At 49.1% G+C, this 19,355-nt stretch overlaps 1 protein-coding gene across 3 annotated transcripts in view; it reads left to right on the top strand.

Moving 5' to 3' along the window:
- Positions 1–18,900, top strand: part of TAF6 (TATA-box binding protein associated factor 6) — an 82,968-nt gene extending 64,068 nt beyond the window's left edge. For 2 of the 3 annotated variants that reach the window (XM_040346725.1, XM_040346727.1), the window contains exons 10-15: positions 4,623–4,805; positions 5,922–5,996; positions 7,187–7,312; positions 15,851–16,024; positions 16,230–16,433; positions 18,523–18,900. In XM_040346725.1, coding sequence (XP_040202659.1) covers positions 4,623–4,805; positions 5,922–5,996; positions 7,187–7,312; positions 15,851–16,024; positions 16,230–16,433; positions 18,523–18,747 — 987 coding nt within the window. In that variant the 3' untranslated portion in view covers positions 18,748–18,900. The remainder of the gene's footprint in view (positions 1–4,622; positions 4,806–5,921; positions 5,997–7,186; positions 7,313–15,850; positions 16,025–16,229; positions 16,434–18,522) is intronic. The other variant, XM_040346728.1, reaches the window with a different exon arrangement.
- The last annotated feature ends 455 nt before the right edge of the window (positions 18,901–19,355 follow it).

The following is a 19,355-nucleotide window of genomic DNA, read 5'->3' as shown; positions in this document are numbered from 1 at the left end:
GTCTTCTGTTGGTTTAATATGCCTTTCACTATTAGCAGGCGTCCCACTTCATCTTTAATCACTTCAGATTCCTTCCACACTACTTGTTTAGATAGCAAAATAGATACCCCACATGATTTCGAATTTTGTGATGTGCTATGGTATACTATTGGGAACCTGTGATTTTTCAATTTCGGGGTTTTTCCTTTCTTAAAATGGGTTTCCTGTATAAAAATAACCTGTGACTTCATTCTCTGTACTTCTGATAATAGTCGCATTCTTTTTTCAGGGATATTTAATCCTTTGACGTTATACGAGGTAAATGTTAATTTCGACATTTTATAACCTACCCCTCGGGTTAGCTATCACAAGGGGGGGGAGGGGAGGGAACGTTGGCCAGCAGAAGAAGAAAAAAAAAAAAAAAAAAAAACCCCTTCCTTCTCCGCAAAGATTGGCTTCTCGCGCGTCTGTGGTCTCCCGGTGTCCCTCAGAGACCGGGTCGCCACAAAAAAAAAAAAAAAAACACCAAAAAAAAAAAACAAGCACCCAAAACGCCTCTGGCTTGTCCTCCACCCGGAGGAGAGGCGTTTATCCTGGGGGTGCTGTAGAGCAGGGCTGTGCTAGTGCCCGGCGTCCTAAGCCATGGCCCTCTATTTTCTTTACCATATATTTAATCGACTCTCTCTCTCTTCTCTATCTGATTTTCCTATCCCTTCCTTCTCCTTCTTCTTCCCTCTTCCCTTCCCCTTCCTCCCTTCCCATATTTCCTCTTTTAGTTTATCTCCTTGCGTTCTATTTGTCCCTTGTTCTCCCCTTCCCCTCCTCTATCTTACTTCATCTCTTCCTGAGCTGTCTCCTTCCCCCCGTTTTACCATCTCTTCATCTGGCCATGTACCCCCATATCTCCTTTATATTAGAACGTTATTATGCATATCTTCAACATGTTTAACTTGATTCTTATAGTTCAGGTACTTTCGCATCAGATCAAGATCTTCTGTTATTCCTTATATTGTCATATCATATAAGCTATCTCCTCCTTTTTCCCCTACCTCCCACCTGGTATTCCCCCCCCCCCCTTATACCCCCATTCCCATCCATCTCCCCTCCCCCACGTGTCATACCTTAAGTGCTATCATTTATGTGATCTAGGTCTCAAACCCCCCCCCCCTATACCCTCCCCTTTTTTACCCTTATTCTTTACCTCTTAATTCCCCCTTTCCACCCTTGTGCGTCAGCAGGACCATTAGGTCCTGTTCCATATTTACTGTGTTCTTGTTAACCTACTTCTTTATTATCCTACCCCCCTTTGAAGTAAATCTAAGTTGTTCTTCCCTCCCTCTTCTCATATCTCTCTCCCTTTGACTATCCCTTTGACTATCCCTGTAACATTCCCCTCCCTCTTATCCCACCCTCTTATCCCTCCCATTTCTACGATCCCACAAAAACTAGTGATTCTCCGTGTTAACCTTCTGCTATCCTATTGAAAGCATTCTTACAGTTATCGCAGTGCAATACCAACAATACCAACACCCTTTAATAGTGGAAGTCCACAGTGCAATGTAACTACAAAAAAAAAAAAAAAAGAAAAAGAAAAAAAAACATCTCCCTACCCCCCCCCCACCCCCCTCCCACCGTTTGGGGGTCCTCCAGCCAGGACAGAACAAAGAAAATGGAGGCCTAATGAAAAAGTAAAAACAACAAAAAAAAAAAAAAAAAAAGGGGGAGCAATTCCGTTTACATGGAAGCGATGTTACCAGAAGGAAAGATACAAAAGTCCCACAATATTTATAGTATCGTGGTACCCCTCTCCAGAGGGGGGGAAGGCAAAAAAAAAAAAAAAGGAGAAAGAGTCCGAGCATCTGCGGTATCAAAAAAGAAAAAAATATAAGAAAACATAACGAATCCTGCAGAGAGAGAGAGAGAGAGTATTTGCTGTTCAGCATTTTGATTTCTTGGATTTCTTCAGTAGCTTACTGGGCTTACTGGACTTCGTCCTCTCTGTCGGGTCACATCTCTATTAGGAATGATCTGTATTTCCCTCCAATCCGGTACAGTAATAGCTTCAGACCCCAGAAACTTGAAAAGCTCCGGCAGCTGGGCTGGATCATTTAAGTAAAACGTTTCGCCTTCCCTCTTGATGGTCAGAGATATCGGGTACCCCCATCTGTAGGATCCGCCTTTTAAACGAATATGATCTAATAGAGGTTTCAATCTCCTTCTTCTAACTCTCGTCTGAGGGCTTATGTCAGGAAACACTTGAATTGTGTCTTCATGTATTTCCATCGGACCTTTTTGCCAGGCCTCCCTCATTATCGCCTCTTTTATCCTAAAAAAATGCACCCTACAGAGCACATCTCTCGGGGGTTCTTGTGTCGGATTACGATCAGTAGGGATCCTATGCACCCGATCCAGTTCAATTTGATTATCTGGTGGGTTACCCAGTATCTCATTAAAAATGGCCGACGCTCTCCCACTTAATTCAGCTGTAGTAACGGCCTCTGAAATGCCTTTGATCCGTATATTGTTCCTCCTGTTTCTGTTTTCATTTTCTTCTATTTGTAACTGCATTGTTACCATTCTCTGATGTTGTAATGCGATTACTTCCTCCAGTTTATCTACTCGGGCGTCAGTTAGTCCCTGTGTTACTGTACAGTTTAGAACCTTCTTCCCTAAGTTTTCAGTATTTTGCCGTATCTCTTCCATTTCTACCCTCAAAGGGCCCAACCATTTACTCATCAGCTCTTGTATATCATCTTTAGTGGGAAGAGAATTTAACAGTTTTTTAATGTCCTGGTCCCCTTCAACCAGTTTCCCTATCCCACTAAGTTTATCAGGTATCTTTACACATGTATTTTCAGCCATAGTACTTCGGGTGTCTCCGATTACTCTGTTAGCCATATCAGCCATATCAGCCTCATTATCTTGTATAATACTTTTTATTATGTCCCTGTCAGGTGGGCTTACAATTACATTCACAGATAACATATCATTATGTGTGGTATTGTGCTCACCTGACTTGCTGTGCTGTGGCTTTGGCTGCTCCCGCTGCTCCATCTGCTCCCTCTCCACCTCTTGTGGTGGCACCTGCTTTGGTGGTTGAGGATATATTAATTTCCCCTGTTTCCGATGTGAATGACTGGTATTAGTTTTTTCTGTAGCTGTTTCTTGATGCACTCTCCCTGAAATCACTGCTTCTTGGCCGCTTGTCTCCTTTGCAACTTGAAATTGCGATTGTAGGCGAGTAGCGTGCGAGTGAGTAGGAATATTCCGTCCTCCAATCTGCCTCCCCCGTCTTTGCATCAGCCTCCTCGCTTTCCTAACACAGGTATACTTTAATTTGTAGTTCCGCTTTATAGCAGGTATCAGCAGTTAGGTGTCATAAGCATCCGCAGATATGTTTACAATGAGTCCATTAAGTATTCTATTGGTGTATATCTTTTCAGCAGGTTTTCATTCATTCGGTGCCTCCCCTCTCCGTTTTACTCTCTGTTGGAGATGGGGGGTGAGACACAGGTTATCGCAGCAAAAATAGCCTGTCCCGCTGCCCCAACACTGTCCAAACAATCCCCTCCGGCACACCGGGGCTCGCCGTAGCTCACAACAGCTGATGCCTCCGCAACTCGTCCTCACTCCCACTCCTCCTCCTCTCCGGCTAGACGGTCAGCGTGGACTGTCAATAGTAGTAACGGAGGAGCCGATAGTACGCTGTGGTGCTTTGCGGTAAGGGGCTACGAAGACAGCACGGTGACAGGTAACAGCAGGGAACAGCAGGTGCCCAGTGTAGATGTAGCCGAGATAGCAACGGCTGACAGGCTAAACATAGCCCGCTCCCGATCCAGGTCCAGTTGCCTCGCATATACCTCACAGATCTCCCGTACTCATCAGCAGAGCCATGCCAGGACGCCGGAGCACACGCTGCAGCAGCTTCACACCGCCATGCTCAGACACTAACCCACCCTTCTGTACAGATGCATGCGTACCTGGATCTGATATCTTCAGGACTGCCGTTTGCATTTGCAGTGCAAGTCTTACACATTGCTCACTACAGCCCCATAGACTTCTTTGGGGCATTGCCCTGAGGACGGAGGAGATCAGACAGCCCCATGGAAGTCTATAGGACTGTACTGCGCAGTTACAGCCAAGACCCTACTGCAGTCACACAACAAACACTACTGACAATTTTAGGCCATATCTGAATAAATTCCCTTTCACACCAAAGGCAGTGAGATGCATTTTGGACTACAACTGCATAGACAATCCAAAATCCAGGCTATCCTATGGGCAAAGTTCACACCAATGCAGTGCAACAATGCATGCAAACGCATCACAGTGCACATAAAATTCAAGGAAGGAAAGAAGAAGGAAGTGACCTCACAGGACAAATGCAGATAGGAAACTGCATGTAAAACCGCATGTCAAATCCATGCATGGGTGCAAGGAAAATTTGTGCAGTTACTCGCAGTTTCTGGTGGGATTAGGCCCTAAATGTTTATTCGTTGATTGTGGGCACTAAGTAACTACAGGAAAATCGCACAAACTCATTTTATACTTGTAATGTCCCTGCTGGGAGTTGAACCCCCGGGGCCAGCGCCGCACAGGGATAACCGCTTAGCCACTTATAACTTTGATCTCATCTCTTCCAGCTCCATGAACTCATTCCAGCTGTGATGACGTGCATCGTCAGCCGGCAGCTTTGTCTGCGCCCGGATGTGGACAATCACTGGGCATTGAGAGACTTTGCCGCTCGTCTCATTGCACAAATCTGCAAGAACTTCAGCACCACAACCAACAACATCCAATCCAGGATAACCAAGACATTTACCAAGGTACTAAGACATATTACATTCGATCAGTGGAATTTGGTCGCTCAGGGAACCCTTTGGGTCCTTTCTCACCTACTTTTGTCTTGCGTATTGAAGTGAGCCTGTCATTCGTTTTTTTATATATATATATGTGTGTGTGTGTGTATATATATATATATATATATATATATATATATATATAATGTGTATATATATATGTGTGTGTGTGTGTGTGTGTGTGTATATATATATATATATATATAAAATTTGTCCTGCATCAGACACTGAAATGTTTGTTTGTATCCTGTTTGAAAAGCTTCTTCTGTGTGCCCCTCTGAAACTACAAATGTACAGGTGTCTGTGCACAAATCCAAAAAGCTTACATATTGATTTTAAAGTCAGAAGGTTTTTTTTTTTATCTTAATGCATTCTATGCAATAAGATAAAAAGTTTTCTGTGTGTAGCAGCCCTCCACACACACAGCTGCGTCATTGATTCACAGATCCCTTTGCGGCTGTCGGCTTGTAGTTCTCTGTGATCTACCAGAGCACTGTCGAGCACTCTAGGTAGTTCATTGAGCTGCTCATATCTGAGGTACGGGCAGACAGTCTGCAGGACCATGGCATTACACCTACGGATCCGGTGATCGTGGGTGCAATGCTTAACATACTATTTACCTGCAAAAAATTGTGCTATTTTTATTTTTTAACTAGGAATAAAAGCTGACCATTGTAAGCATCTCTGTCAATGGTGAGTGGTTTGTCTCAACCCTCATTTAAACATGCGGTTGAGCCGCTTTTTTTTGTTGCACCCTGGGTGAGTTTATTTTTATTTTTTGCTGGGTGTGGAAATTCTTTTTTTTTTTTTTTTATGTGAGGGTGCTTCAACTCTGTTTCATTTTGTGGTTGTAAAATGACAATACATTTTTCTGATTCTGAATGTAAAAAACAACAACTTTTTGTTCCGCTTCAAAAAAAAGTTAATGCCAAAATGTTGCAGATTAGCTGTCGGGAAAATATCTATAGTCTCTGTAAATAAATTGAAGTCATTACACCGTCATTGTAAATTTCCCCCTGCCAGGTTTTAGTTCCCTCCTGTGTTCTTGATGATGATTTTTTTTTTTTTGTCTCGTTATCGCAGAGTTTGGTTGACGAACGCACTCCCTGGACGACCCGATACGGCTCCATTGCCGGCCTTGCAGAACTGGGACCCGATGTAAGTAAAGCTGGCCATACACCATAAAAAAATTCCTTCTTTCATTTTCTTTAGATTTACCTTCAACTATGTAGTGCAGGATCAAGGCAGAGGGGCCCTCAACTTGTTGGAGGGAGTGCGACGCCCCGGGAACCTTTGCGCACCTCTGGTGGGAATGCATAAAGATCCAACCCTATTGGGAGGAAATCTTGGCAGCAACCTACCAAATCAAAGGAGAACATATCCAGAAGAATCCATGGGATTGTTTATTGATACAATTAAAGGATCACTAAAGTAAAAATGTCACTGTGCTGCTCGTTTTGCACACAGTGGCCCCCGATCCACGTCTTCTGGGGTTTCTCGGCGGCTGTCTCGGCTCCCCCCCCCCCGCAAGAGCTTTCCACCTTCATGCGAGCAAGCTCGCATGGTGGAAAGCTCTTGCGGGCATGCTCCCGTAATACAGCGGCGGCCATAGCCTCCGACTGTATCCCTCAGGCCCCGGCGCGCCGCGTCATTGGATGTGATTGACAGCAGCGCCAGCCAATGGCTGCGCTGCTTTCAATCCATCCAGTGTAGCCTATCAACGGGCAGGCTGAGAACCGAGGAGGATGACAGGGACGAGTGCAGGACTTTTGAGGGGTCAGATAAGTAAAACGGGGGTTCAGGGGGGCGGTACTGTCGGGTGTTTTTCACCTTAATGCATAGGATGCATGAAGGTGAAAAAACATTTACCTTTACAACCCCTTTAAGTCGGCCCCCCCAATATAAGAATACTTTGGTTCCATTTCTCTTTAAGGCGGCCAAAAGCCTGATCCATAGTCTTTGGAGGTCCCAGGAAGTCCCGAGTATTAAGGCCTTGGTCGCAAAGGTGGAAACGATAAGAGTCATTGAGAAGGGGGGTTCTTTTTTTTTTTGTTGGAGGGTTTGTAGTGGTAGGGGGAATAAGTGTATAGGACATGGATGAAGGAATAGGAGGTTTTCTCTTTTAATATCTTTAAACTATGTAGTATAAGGGCTTGCCCAATTGCATACAAATTGAAAATGGTTTAGGTTTGACCTCCTATTATATGGTTTTGGTATATCTAAAGGAAAGTTGTATAAGAAAATTGTATAATGTATGGCCAGCCTAACAGTAGGTTTTATGCAGTAGGAAGAGCTGGGCCACCTATCGTCTTACAATGTAGCTGATTTTTCTTTATCTTTTCCATAAGGTGATCAAAACTCTGATTGTCCCTCGTTTGTTGCTGGAAGGAGAGCGACTACGCGCCATCCTGGAGGGTCAGGTTCTTTCCAACATCGACAAAATTGGAGCTGACCACGTCCAAAGCCTCATGCTGGTAATAACGTGCATTCCAGTGTGTGTGTTTTTGTGTATATGCTCTGTAGTACCTATTGTATTCCAACATAAGCCTCTTCAGCCATTGGAGAACCATAGATCCCAGTAAGTCCAACAAGCTGTTTAGAAAAGTACCACTGATTACAAAATGTACTGCAAATCCTCATACACACAACCGGTTTTCCTGGCAGGAAAACTGCCAGGAGAGCATTTGGCTGGGAATCCCGGCAGTGTGTATGCTCCCTAGCAGTTTTTCCATCAGGAAAACAGCTGGGAAAATAGAGAACCCTGCTCTCTATTTTCTCGTCGGGATTCCCGGCAGAGTGTTTCCTGCCGAGAAAACAGGACGTCTGTATGCTTACCTGTCCGAAGGTAAACCCACGCATGCTCGATAAGCCTTTGACGCATAGCATCCAAGGCATAATGTAGGGTGTAGCAAGATGGCAGCGACGGCATTGAATGTGACAAGCGCCGGCTCGTCGTAGTCAATGACGTCAACGCATTCTTGCTATTCCAAAGAACGCGGTTCTTTGGAATGGCTGTCTGTTTGCACGGCTTGGCAAGAATCCTGTCGGGAAAACCAAAGTTTTTTTGTTCCTGACGGGATTCCCGGCCGTGTGTACAGGGCTTGACCATTTTTATGATAGGGCTCCAGGAAAACATACTCGGAGGAGCTGGGATTTTTTGGACTTGCGCGTAGCATGGCGTGGTGTTGGTTGAAGGAAAAACTCAATAGATCCCTGGAGGCAGCGCCCAACACAGCAAAGCTTTCCTCAATGGCTCCTGACGGCAGCTCAAGCCATAGAAATACAGAAAGGAGAAACAGACCATCGCCAGATGAAAGACTACCAAGATCATTTTAATTGTTGGTGGAAAAAAAAAATTATGTAAAAACTTTGTGTCACCAGGGGACCGATATGCTGTCAAAGATGGCATTTGGTCCCCACTAACGATTGAAAGCTGTCAGGACCAGCTCCCAGTTGTGTGACCACTCTGATAACCAATCACAATGGTCAAAGTATTGCGGATTCCTCATTTCCTGGACGTTCAGAACCTTTTTAAAAGGACACCAATGCGGACGGGAAGGGGTTAACATGCTAACTCTTTTTTGAGATTTTTAGTGGTATGTGCATATATAAAAAGACAAACAATTGTTTACCTTAAAGTGGAGGTTCACCCAAAAACGTAATTTTTAACATTAGATTGATGCTCATTTTGTCAAGGGGAATCAGGTGGTTTTTTTTAAATCGAATCGGTACTTACCGTTTTAGAGATAGATCTTCTCCGCCGCTTCCGGGTATGGGCTGCGGGACTGGGCGTTCCTATTTGATTGACAGGCTTCCGACGGTCGCATACATCGCGTCACGATTTTCCGAAAGTACCCGAACGTCGGTGCGCAGGCGCCGTATAGAGCCGCACTGACGTTCGGCTTCTTTCGGCTACTCGTGACGCGATGTATGCGACCGTCGGAAGCCTGTCGATCAAATAGGAACGCCCAGTCCCGAAGACCATACCCGGAAGCGGCGGAGAAGATCGCTCTCTAAAACATTAAGTACTGCTTCGATTTAAAAAAAAACACCCGATTCCCCTTGACAAAATGAGCATCAATCTAATGTTAAAAAAAATTTTTCGGGTGAGCTCCCGCTTTAATGGATGGAATTGTACTTTTTAATAGTGTTTGCTTTTTAAAGAGGACCTAAAATGTTTTTGTGCTACACCCTGAAAAATCTATCTGGACTTCCTCCTGGAAACGGCATTGTACTTCCTAGTATGTGAGAGTGCCCAGGCCAGTGTTGACAAATCTTGGCACCCCAGATGTTTTGGGACGACATTTCCCATGATCCAAAACATTTGGTGTGCCAAGGTTCGCCATCTCTGGCCTAGGCACTCCTGTGTCTACAGTGTCATAGCTGTATATGCAGAGCGAGATCTTAAACCCTGTACACACGGCTGGGAATCCCGTCGGGGAAAAAAAACGTTGGTTTCTCTTTCGTTCATAGACGGACACAGCCTTCATTGACCTTAGGGTTATGCTTCTTCCTACCAGGAGATTTAGGCAGAATTCTACAGCACTTAAGGTGCTAAAAACTTTCCTTCATGCTGCTCCTCCCAGGGGGCGTGGCTCCCCCAGGCATAACCCACACCCTGCTTCAGCAGCCTCAGTTTGTTTTCTGCCTAACGACAGGAGGTCAAGGCTATCTCTGGAGTTCCTGGACTCTGGAGTTTTTTTCTGGCGATTTTTCTCGCTTTTTTTATTATTTTGTTCCTGCATTTTTGAATCCTGCGATTCTTCTATCAACAGCCGACTGGGTGACAGGCTGGGTCCTCGACTCTTGTAGTCCCCCCATGTTCGGCCTTCGAGCGTGTGCCGGCCCTCAGCTCAGCTTTGGGACGTCCACGACAGGCCCCATTGCTCCAGGGGCGGCCGGGGAACTTTGGTTCTAGGGCACACATATGACCGGTCTCTATGGCCTTGTCACAGTGTGTCTGGCCGACAGCCATGCCGTTTACGGACGTTGGTTCTGTCTGGGATACCTCCAGCCAGGTAGTCGCAGGACAGGTAAGTAGTGGCCCCTTACTCAGGTAAGTGGTCTGGCTGGTGGTTTCCCTGGGGAGGTCGACTGAGGGTCCGCCCTGCTTTCCTCTCTCCCCTTCCTCTCCCTCCTTCCCCTGACTGGGTAGTGGCTGTGAAGGGGGGCCTCCTGGGTTTTCTTTGTTACCACCGGGGCCCGTGTGTTGTTAGGGGGACTGTGTTGTTACTCTGGGGGGTGCTGCTGTGTGCTGCTGTGTTCTATGAGGTAATTTTTACCTCAGACAGCGGCCGTCTTGGAAATCTCCTTGGTAACGCTGTGATTCTTTTCTGAGGTAACAGAAAAAGCAGTCAGGGCTGCTGTGTTCTATGAGGTAATTTTTACCTCAGACAGCGGCCGTCTTGGAAATCTCCTTGGTAACGCTGTGATTCTTTTCTGAGGTAACAAAGCAGTCAGTGCTGCTGTGTTCTATGAGGTAATTTTTACCTCAGACAGCGGCCGTCTTGGAAATCTCCTTGGTAACGCTGTGATTCTTTTCTGAGGTAACAGACAAAGCAGTCAGTGCTGCTGTGTTCTATGAGGTAATTTTTACCTCAGACAGCGGCCGTCTTGGAAATCTCCTTGGTAACGCTGTGATTCTTTTCTGAGGTAACAAAGCAGTCAGTGCTGCTGTGTTCTATGAGGTAATTTTTACCTCAGACAGCGGCCGTCTTGGAAATCTCCTTGGTAACGATGTGATTCTTCCCTGAGATGACTCGGCACAGCCTCTGGTCAGTTTTAGTGCTGTTACAGTTTTAGTGCTGTTACAGTTTTAGTGCTGTGAATCTTCCATGAGGTGAATACACATCACAGTCAGCACATCAGAGCACACCTGAGGTTTTTCAGCTCCCTCTGCAGCTGGGTGGGGTGGTGAATACCGGGGGCCCCCCATGCTCTGCAATAGCAGCAAGGAGGTGACCAGTGGGTTTTTTTTTGTCCTGCCTTGCAGGGTGGGTGACTCAGCGCTGACACTATGGAACTCAAGCTATGCCTGAGTTAACCCTTACCGCCCCTCCCCCTGCCACATCTGTTATGTTGGCTGTCCTGGGTTTCTTGCCAGGTTTGAAGCAGCTAGTGCCCGGATGGGGGGTAAAAAAGCGCCCCCTCCATGAAGCCTGCTTCTGGGGATGACACAGAATCGCTGTTTTTTTCTGGTTCTGTTATGTCAGAGGCTGCGGGTTTTAACCCTTATGGATAGTGAGGATGACTCTGCTGCAGTCAGTTGCTGGCAAGAATTTGTTGGAGCTCTTGTTTCTGCGGTGCGTGAGGCTCTAAAAATTGAGGATGTGGCGGAGACACCTCCGTGTCAGTACCAGCAGACTACCACGCATCGCTGAAGTGTTTCCTTGTGTTCCTTATTTGGACTATATGTTATACAAGGAATGGGATGCACCGCAAAAAGTTTGTCAAAAAACTTTGCAACCCGTTACCCCCTTGAGGGGGGCTTTAAAAAAAAAAAAAAAAAAAAAAGTAGGTCTCTCCTCCGCCAGTGGACCCCCCTGTGTCCAGACTGCGCAAGGCCACCACATTGCCTGTGGAAGGGGCTCCTGCATTTCAGGATCCCGCTGATAGGAGAGTGGAGGCCGTGGCCCGCTCCCTATTCACGGTGGTGGGTTCGGCGGTGAGGCCGGCTCTGGCCGGGGCCCTGGCAGGCCCCGACTAAAAGGGCGAAGCTCCTGCTGCAGGAGCTGGAAGAAGGACCTCTAAGGTGGCCTTGGTGATCACCGTTAAGGGTGAACGGTCCTTTTGGGTCTTCCCTGACTGGCATCATTGAGGATGCCACAGGTGGTAAGCGCATGCTGTTCCCACGGTTTGGGAAGGGCTAGGGACCTCACCCTGTGCAAGGACCCTCCTTGCCTACCTCCGAGCGTTTTTTCGCTCGCCCTGTGCGGTGGGGGTAGGTCTACATGGTGCTTGAATCCCCGCTGCGGGGTAGCAGCGCACCGGATACCGCATGCCTAACAAGTCTGCGGACATACCTGCTTCCGCCTGAAGGTCTGCTCCCGCCCGTGTCTCGGGTGGGAGACTGGCTTCGCATTGCGAAGTGTTTTCCTTGGGGTACAAGATTGAGTTTCTCTCTTGTCTGCCAAACAGGTTTTTTCCCTCCGGCTTCTGGCCTCCTCCGGTTCGCCAGTTGACTCCGTCAGGGGCTGTCCAGGATCTTCTGGTCAGGGGAGTGATTGTGCCAGTTCCCTCGTTGGAACGGTCTCTGGGTTTTACTCCATTCTGTTTGTGTCCCCATGGAGGATGGGGCCCGGTCGATCCTGGGCCTCAAGTCCCTCGTTTTGTTTTGCCAGGTTTTTCTGGCATCCTTGGATGTCATGAACGTGTACCTGCATATCCTCAAACCACCAGAGATTCTGTGCTTTGCGGTCGGGGGGGACCATTTTCAATGGTGTCCTTCCCATTCGGCGGGTTTTCGCCAAGGTGCTCGTACCGATACTGGCCCGGCTGTGACAGCGGGGGGTTTGTTATCATGGGATGTCTGGACGACATTCTCCTACGAGCTTCTTCGAGCTCTGCATTGGTGGAGCCGTGTCTATCACGTGTCAGGCTCTCCGAGTGTTTGGCTGGTTTCTGGATTGTCCTGAAATCAGGGTTTATTCCGTCTCAGGGATACCTGAGACTGGTCCTGGATTCCTCCGGGGCGGGAGTGTTTTTCTCCTAGCGGAAAAACTTCAGACTCTGCTATCTGCTGTGCAGCAGTTGCCGACCCAGAAGCGGTCATCTCTGCGATTCTGCAGGAAGGTTCTGGGTCAGTTGGTAGCCTCTTTCGAGGCGGTTCCGTATGCCCAATTCCACGCCAGGGTACTACGGAGGGAACTGCTGTCACGATGGGACTAGCTTCCGTCATCTCTGGATTACCAGATTCAGTTGAGTCATCTGATCATGTCTCCCCTGGTATGGTGGCTGGCGTTTCCGGTGCTTCGGGCCGGAAAGTCATTTTTCTGCAGGCCACTGGACAGTGGTCACGACGGATGCCATCCTCTCCGGTTGGGGAGGGGCGCTTGGGGCACCCAGTCAGCCCAGGGGCACTGGACTCAGGTGGAGTCCTGCCTACTGATCAACGTTCTGGAGCTCCGAGCAATCAAGCTTTGCCTTACCAGGTGGTCCCTGGATCTACAGGGCCGACCGGTCAGGATCCTGTCCGATAACACCACGTCCGTGGCGTAGGTTGATCATCAGGGAGGCACACGGAGTTCTGTTGCAGCGACGGGGGTCGCGCGCATCCTTTCGGTGGGCCGAAGGGTCCGTTCCGGCTCTATCGGCCGGGTAAATTCCGGGAATACGGAATTGGCTAGCCGACTACCTAAGTCGCACTGCACTGGGCCAAGGAGAGTGGTCTCTCCACCCGCAGGTGTTTCGGGGTCTGTGCCGAAAGTGGGGCACTCCGGACGTGGACCTTCTAGCGTCCCGTCTCTATATCGGTAGGTGCCACGGTTCGTGGCCAGGTTTAAGGACCCGTGGGCGGACGCGTCAGGCGCGTTGGTGGCTCCTTGGGGTCGCTGTCGCCTACTTTACACCTTCCCTCCTCGGAAGCTTCTTCCTCGCCTGCTGCGCAGAGTAGAAGCTGTAGGGATTCTATCGGTCCTGATTGCCCCAGATTGGCCGCGTCGCTTCTGGTACGCGGACCAGGTGCGTCTGCTGGCAGACGCCCCCTAGCGTCTTCCCCTGGGAATTGATTTTCTGTTACAGGGTCCAATCTTCCACCCTGTTTCACAGCCACCGGCCTTAGCGGCGTGGCTGTTGAGAGCCAGGGGCTTAAGGACCGAGGCCTATTGGGCTCGGTGGTCTCTACCGTGCTGCCTGCACGGAGGTCTACCTCACGTAGGTTTTTTCCTCATACATGGAAGGCCTACTTCTCTGTGTGTGGGGAGATGAACTGGCACTCTCGTACATGCGTTGTGTACAGGATTCTGCTGTCTTTGCAGCAGGGAGTGGTTCAGGCTCTCGCCTTACGTACGGTTAGGAGCCAGATTTCTGCTCTGGCTGTTTTTTACTTGCAGCGACCCTTGGCATAGCACTCCTGGGTGCGTGCGTTGGGTCAGGGGGTCTGGCAGGTGGCCCCTCCGGTGCGCCCTCCATTACCCCCATGGGACTTGAATTTAGTCTTTTCAGTGCTTCGGGATGCTCCCTTTGAGGACATTCGGGAGGTTTTTTGTTTTATTGTCACAAAAGGTGATTTTATTTCTGGTAGCAATTACCTCGATCAGACGGGTGTCTGTCTGTTCTGGTGGCCTTGTCTTGCAAGGCTCCCTGCTTGGTCATCCGTAAGGATGAGGTGGTGCTGCGGCCGCAGCCGTTTTTCTCCCTAAGGTCGTTTCGGCTTTTCACTTGGATGTGGACATTGTTCTTCCATCCTTGTGTCCTCAGCCAGAAGAACCCGAAGGAGGCCACTTTACATTCTTTGGATGTGGTTCGGGCCCTTCGAGTTTACTTGTTGGCGACAGCTCTGTTCCGGATGTCGGACTCGCTGTTCGTGTCTGTGTCCGGTCCCAGTAAGGGCCTGGCAGTTTCGTCGGCCACCATTTCCAGGTGGATCCGACGGATTGTGCTTCAGGCCTACACCCTGAAGGGGCGGGCGCCTCCCTTTCGGGTCACGGCGCATTCGACCAGGGCGATCGGGGCCTCTTGGGCTTCCGACACCAAGCCTCTGTGTTACTGGTGTGTAAGGCTGTGACCTGGTCGTCGGTCCACGCTTTTTCAAAGTTTTATATGGTGGATGTGAGTGCATCTTCGGATGCCTCCATTGGCCGCAGGGTGTTACAGGCGGCAGTTTAAGGTTGGAGTTCCTCCGTTGAGTAACTCCGGTTTTTGTTTGGGGTGTAACCTGTTTTTGCTGTGTTATTTTTCCCACCCCTCGAATTTTTTTGACACTGCTTGGGGACGTCCCTAAGGTCAATGAAGGCTGTGTCCGTCTATGAACGAAAGAGAAAAAAGGATTTTTGTACTCACCGTAAAATCCATTTCTCTGAGTTCATAGACGGACACAGCACCCACCCCTCCTTTGTTTGTACTGCTTGTTACGAACTGAGGCTGCTGAAGCAGGGTGTGGGTTATGCCTGGGGGAGCCACGCCCCCTGGGAGGAGCAGCATGAAGGAAAGTTTTTAGCACCTTAAGTGCTGTAGAATTCTGCCTAAATCTCCTGGTAGGAAGAAGCATAACCCTAAGGTCAATGAAGGCTGTGTCCGTCTATGAACTCAGAGAAATGGATTTTACGGTGAGTACAAAAATCCTTTTTTTCCTGGCGGGATTCCTGGCACCGTTCTTTTGAATGGCAAGAACGCGGTGGCGTCAACGACTATGATGAGTTTGCGCTCGTCACATTCAATGCCGTCGCCGCCATCTTGCTAGACCCTACACTACCCTTGTATGCTACCCGCGCATGCTCGAAAAGACTTTGACGCATGCGCGGGTTTACCTGGGGACAGGTAAGCATACACACTCACGGTTTTCTCGGCACTCTGCCGAGAAAATAGAGAGCAGGTTCTCCATTTTTCTCGTCGGGGATTCCTGGCAGTTTTCTCGCCGAGAAAGCATACACACGCATGGCAAAAAGCTCCCCCAGCAGCTTTCTTGTCGAGAAAACCATGCGTGTGTACGAGGCTTGTGACTGATTAGTCTCGGGAGATTTGAGGTGAGATTTGGTGATGTCCTCACTGTACTACTGCTCACTGTTCTCCTTGCTGGAGGCTCTGACTTGAGGAAGCAAAGCCCTGCCTCCACCAAGATGGCTACCGCCACATACAGATACAGGCTTGGTAAGTCAGTAATGTGTAAAGGATCAGCTGCAGGGAGACCACAGGCAATGCTGGTGACTAGACTTTTGACTTCCTCCTGCTGTTTTTAGACTCAGCTTCCCGAGTTCAGTTCCTGAATGCATATGGTATACAGACGCACAAACTGTGAAATCCCTGCAATGCCATTGTTGCAACCTTTCTTTCTCTCTTTTTATGTTGTGTCTCAGAAACACACCGCTCCAGTCCTGGTGAAATTGCGCGCCCCTCCAGATGTCCCAGAAACATACCGTACAGAATATGGCTTCCTGGGTCCCACTCTGTGCTCTCATGTGATGAAGGCTAGGGCCCAGAGTGCTTTGCAGGGGCCCCAGGTCAACCGGACCACTCTGACAGTCACACAGGTAACCTTCTGCATGATATTTACATCATTTTGTAGAATTTATCAGATGTGTAATAATTTCCCTGGTAGTCACGTGACCCGGACTACTGTGTGGAAGCCATGATATAGTGTCTTGCCCCTAATGACTTATTTTTATGTCTCTTTTCTAATCCCACCTCTTTCTCTCTTTACCATCATCTTTTTTCTCCGTAACTTCTCTCTCTCAGCCTCGCCCTACACTCACCCTCTCTCAGCCGACCTCCGGCTCCATCACGCCATCCCCTCGCCCACCTGGGATAATTAAGGTGCCTGGGTCCTTGACTTTGCCCGTACAGACCTTAATGAGTACCCGGCCGGCCACCCCTACTCAGCCTTCACCACCACCCACCAAGTTCATTGTGGTGTCTTCAGCAGGGAGCAGCGGGACCCAGGTAACTGCTCATTGTGTCCTTTGTGCCTGTTCTGTGCCATTTCTCTGTCTCATCACTAACGCCTCATCCTCTTATTCCAGATCTCTGCCTGTTTTGTGTTCTCCTTCTAACCGTGTTCTCTCATGCTAAGCCTTGTTTCGCTATTCTGCTAGCACTCTGCCTATGTTTTTATAACACCTCTTTTCAACCTTTGTGTAATTTCTCCTCTCAGGATTAAATCAATTAATCAGCATTCCTTATCATGATTGGGCCATGTAGGTATTAATTGGAGGGAAATGATGAGCCCTTCTGAGTGCTGGAAGTGTTGCACCTATAGGTTCTTAGATGTTAGATCTCACATTGTGCTTCATGTTCCTTCTCTTACGCTGAGCACTCCCTCCCTTCCCTTTCCCTCGTGTTCACTCCCTTTCCCTCGTGTTCGCTCCCTTTCCCTCATGTTCGCTCCCTTTCCCTCATGTTCGCTCCCTTTCCCTCATGTTCGCTCCCTTTCCCTCATGTTCGCTCCCTTTCCCTCATGTTCGCTCCCTTTCCCTCATGTTCGCTCCCTTTCCCTCATGTTCGCTCCCTTTCCCTCATGTTCGCTCCCTTTCCCTCATGTTCGCTCCCTTTCCCTCATGTTCGCTCCCTTTCCCTCATGTTCGCTCCCTTTCCCTCATGTTCACTCCCTTTCCCTCATGTTCACTCCCTTTCCCTCGCGTTACGTGCCTCTGTTCCTTTCCCTTGTGCCGTGTCCACCCTTTCCTTTCTGTTTACCTTCCCTGGCTCCCCCAGGCACGGTGTCCCACCTTCCTTCGCTGGCGCTGTGTCCCTCCCCCCTTTCCGTCGCTGGCGCTGTGTCCCTCCCCCCCTCCCCTTCCTTCGCTGGCGCTGTGTGCCTCCCCCCCTCCCCTTCCTTCGCTGGCGCTGTGTCCCTTCCTCCCTCCCCTTCCTTCACTGGCGCTGTGTCCCTTCCTCCCTCCCCTTCCTTCGCTGGCGCTGTGTCCCTTCCTCCCTCCTCTCCCATCCGCTGGAGCTGTGTCCCTTCCTCCCCCCTCTCCCATCAGCTGTGTCCCTTCCTCCCCCCTCTCCCATCCGCTGTGTCCCTTCCTCCCCCCTCTCCCATCCGCTGTGTCCCTTCCTCCCCCCTCTCCCATCCGCTGTGTCCCTTCCTCCCCCCTCTCCCATCCGCTGTGTCCCTTCCTCCCCCCCTCTCCCATCCGCTGTGTCCCTTCCTCCCCCCCTCTCCCATCTGCTGTGTCCCTTTCCTCCCCCCTCTCCCATCTGCTGTGTCCCTTTCCTCCCCCCTCTCCCATCTGCTGTGTCCCTTTCCTCCCCCCTCTCCCATCTGCTGTGTCCCTTCCTCCCCCCTCTCCCATCCGCTGTGTCCCTTCCTCCCCCCCTCTCCCATCCGCTGTGTCCCTTCCTCCCCCCTCTCCCATCTGCTGTGTCCCTTTCCTCCCCCCTCTCCCATCTGCTGTGTCCCTTTCCTCCCCCCTCTCCCATCTGCTGTGTCCCTTTCCTCCCCCCTCTCCCATCTGCTGTGTCCCTTTCCTCCCCCCTCTCCCATCCGCTCTGTCCCTTTCCTCCCATCCGCTGTGTCCCTTCCTCCCCCCTCTCCCATCTGCTGTGTCCCTTTCCTCCCCCCTCTCCCATCCGCTGTGTCCCTTTCCTCCCATCCGCTGTGTCCCTTCCTCCCCCCTCTCCCATCCACTTTGTTCCTTCCCTTTTCTTGGATCCCCTCCTTTTTTTTTTTATGCTGCCCCTCCTCCCATTTCTTCCACTGCACCAGCTCTCCCTTTCCTTGTGTTGTGCTCCCTCTCTTCAGTAGAATCGGTAATTCGCTCCTCAGTCTGTCGCCAGATAATCCTATATTTAACAATTTAGCCTTTTTCAAGTCCTATAACATCGACTGCTTCCTTTATTTTACATTTCCCAAATTTCCCCTCAGTCCTATGCTACTGCTTTTCCACTGTTGATTCCTCCCTCCCAGCTTCCCTTGTTTTTGCGTTTTATTTCTTCCATACCTTTTTGTGTCTGTACATTTCTGCTATATCCTCTATAGTCTTCTTGTATCTGAGCACCTCTGATCTCACTGTGCCCCTCCTTACAGGTTCTCACCTCTTCAAGCGGCCCTTCCCCATCCACGCCGTGCCCCCCTGGGGTCCAACCCATTGTGAAACTTGTGTCCGGTGGGCAAAGCAGCGGTGTAGGGGGCTCAGCGACTGGTGGCAGCAGCGGAATGCAGAAATATATAGTGGTGTCTCTTCCAACCGCCGGAGAAAGCAAAACCCCTCAACCCTCCCCTCCCCCCACAGCAGAGACCCCCGGCTTGTGACAATAGACCCCTGTGATGTGTGTGAGCATTTGGGTGAATGTATGGTCAGTTGTGTGGCTGCATGCATGGATGTTTCTGGTGTTTTCTGTGTGTTACAGTTTATTTTGTGTACAAGGAATATTAACCTTTTCTTAATAAAATAGCTTAAAACTCTGGGCTTTTGTTTCATCTTTTTAAAGTACAACTCCAGGCTAGGATACCAAGTAAAAATACAGAAGACCTAAAGTCGAGGTCTGACCTAGAACTAAAGTGATACTAAGGGTTCGTTCTCTTTTTTTTTTTTTTCTTTTTCTTTTTTTTAACCACTTAAGCCCCCGGACCATTATGCAGGTAAAGGACCTGGCCCCTTTCTGCGATTCGGCACTGCGTCGCTTTAACTGACAATTGCGCGGTCGTGCGATGTTGCTCCCAAACAAAATTGGCGTCCTTCCCCCCCCCCCCCCCCCCCCCCCCCCACAAGTAGAGCTTTCTTTTGGTGGTATTTGAGCACCTCTGCGTTTTTTTATTTTTTGCGCTATAAACAAAAATAGAGCGACAATTTTAAAAAAAAATCAATATTTTTTACTTTTTGCTATAATAAATATCCCCAAAAAATATATTAAAAAAAA

This window comes from Rana temporaria, chromosome 3, assembly GCF_905171775.1.
Source record: "Rana temporaria chromosome 3, aRanTem1.1, whole genome shotgun sequence".
Taxonomy (NCBI): domain Eukaryota; kingdom Metazoa; phylum Chordata; class Amphibia; order Anura; family Ranidae; genus Rana; species Rana temporaria.
The sequence above is the reverse complement of the archived record's forward strand: the minus strand, read 5'-3'. Positions and strand labels throughout refer to the sequence as shown.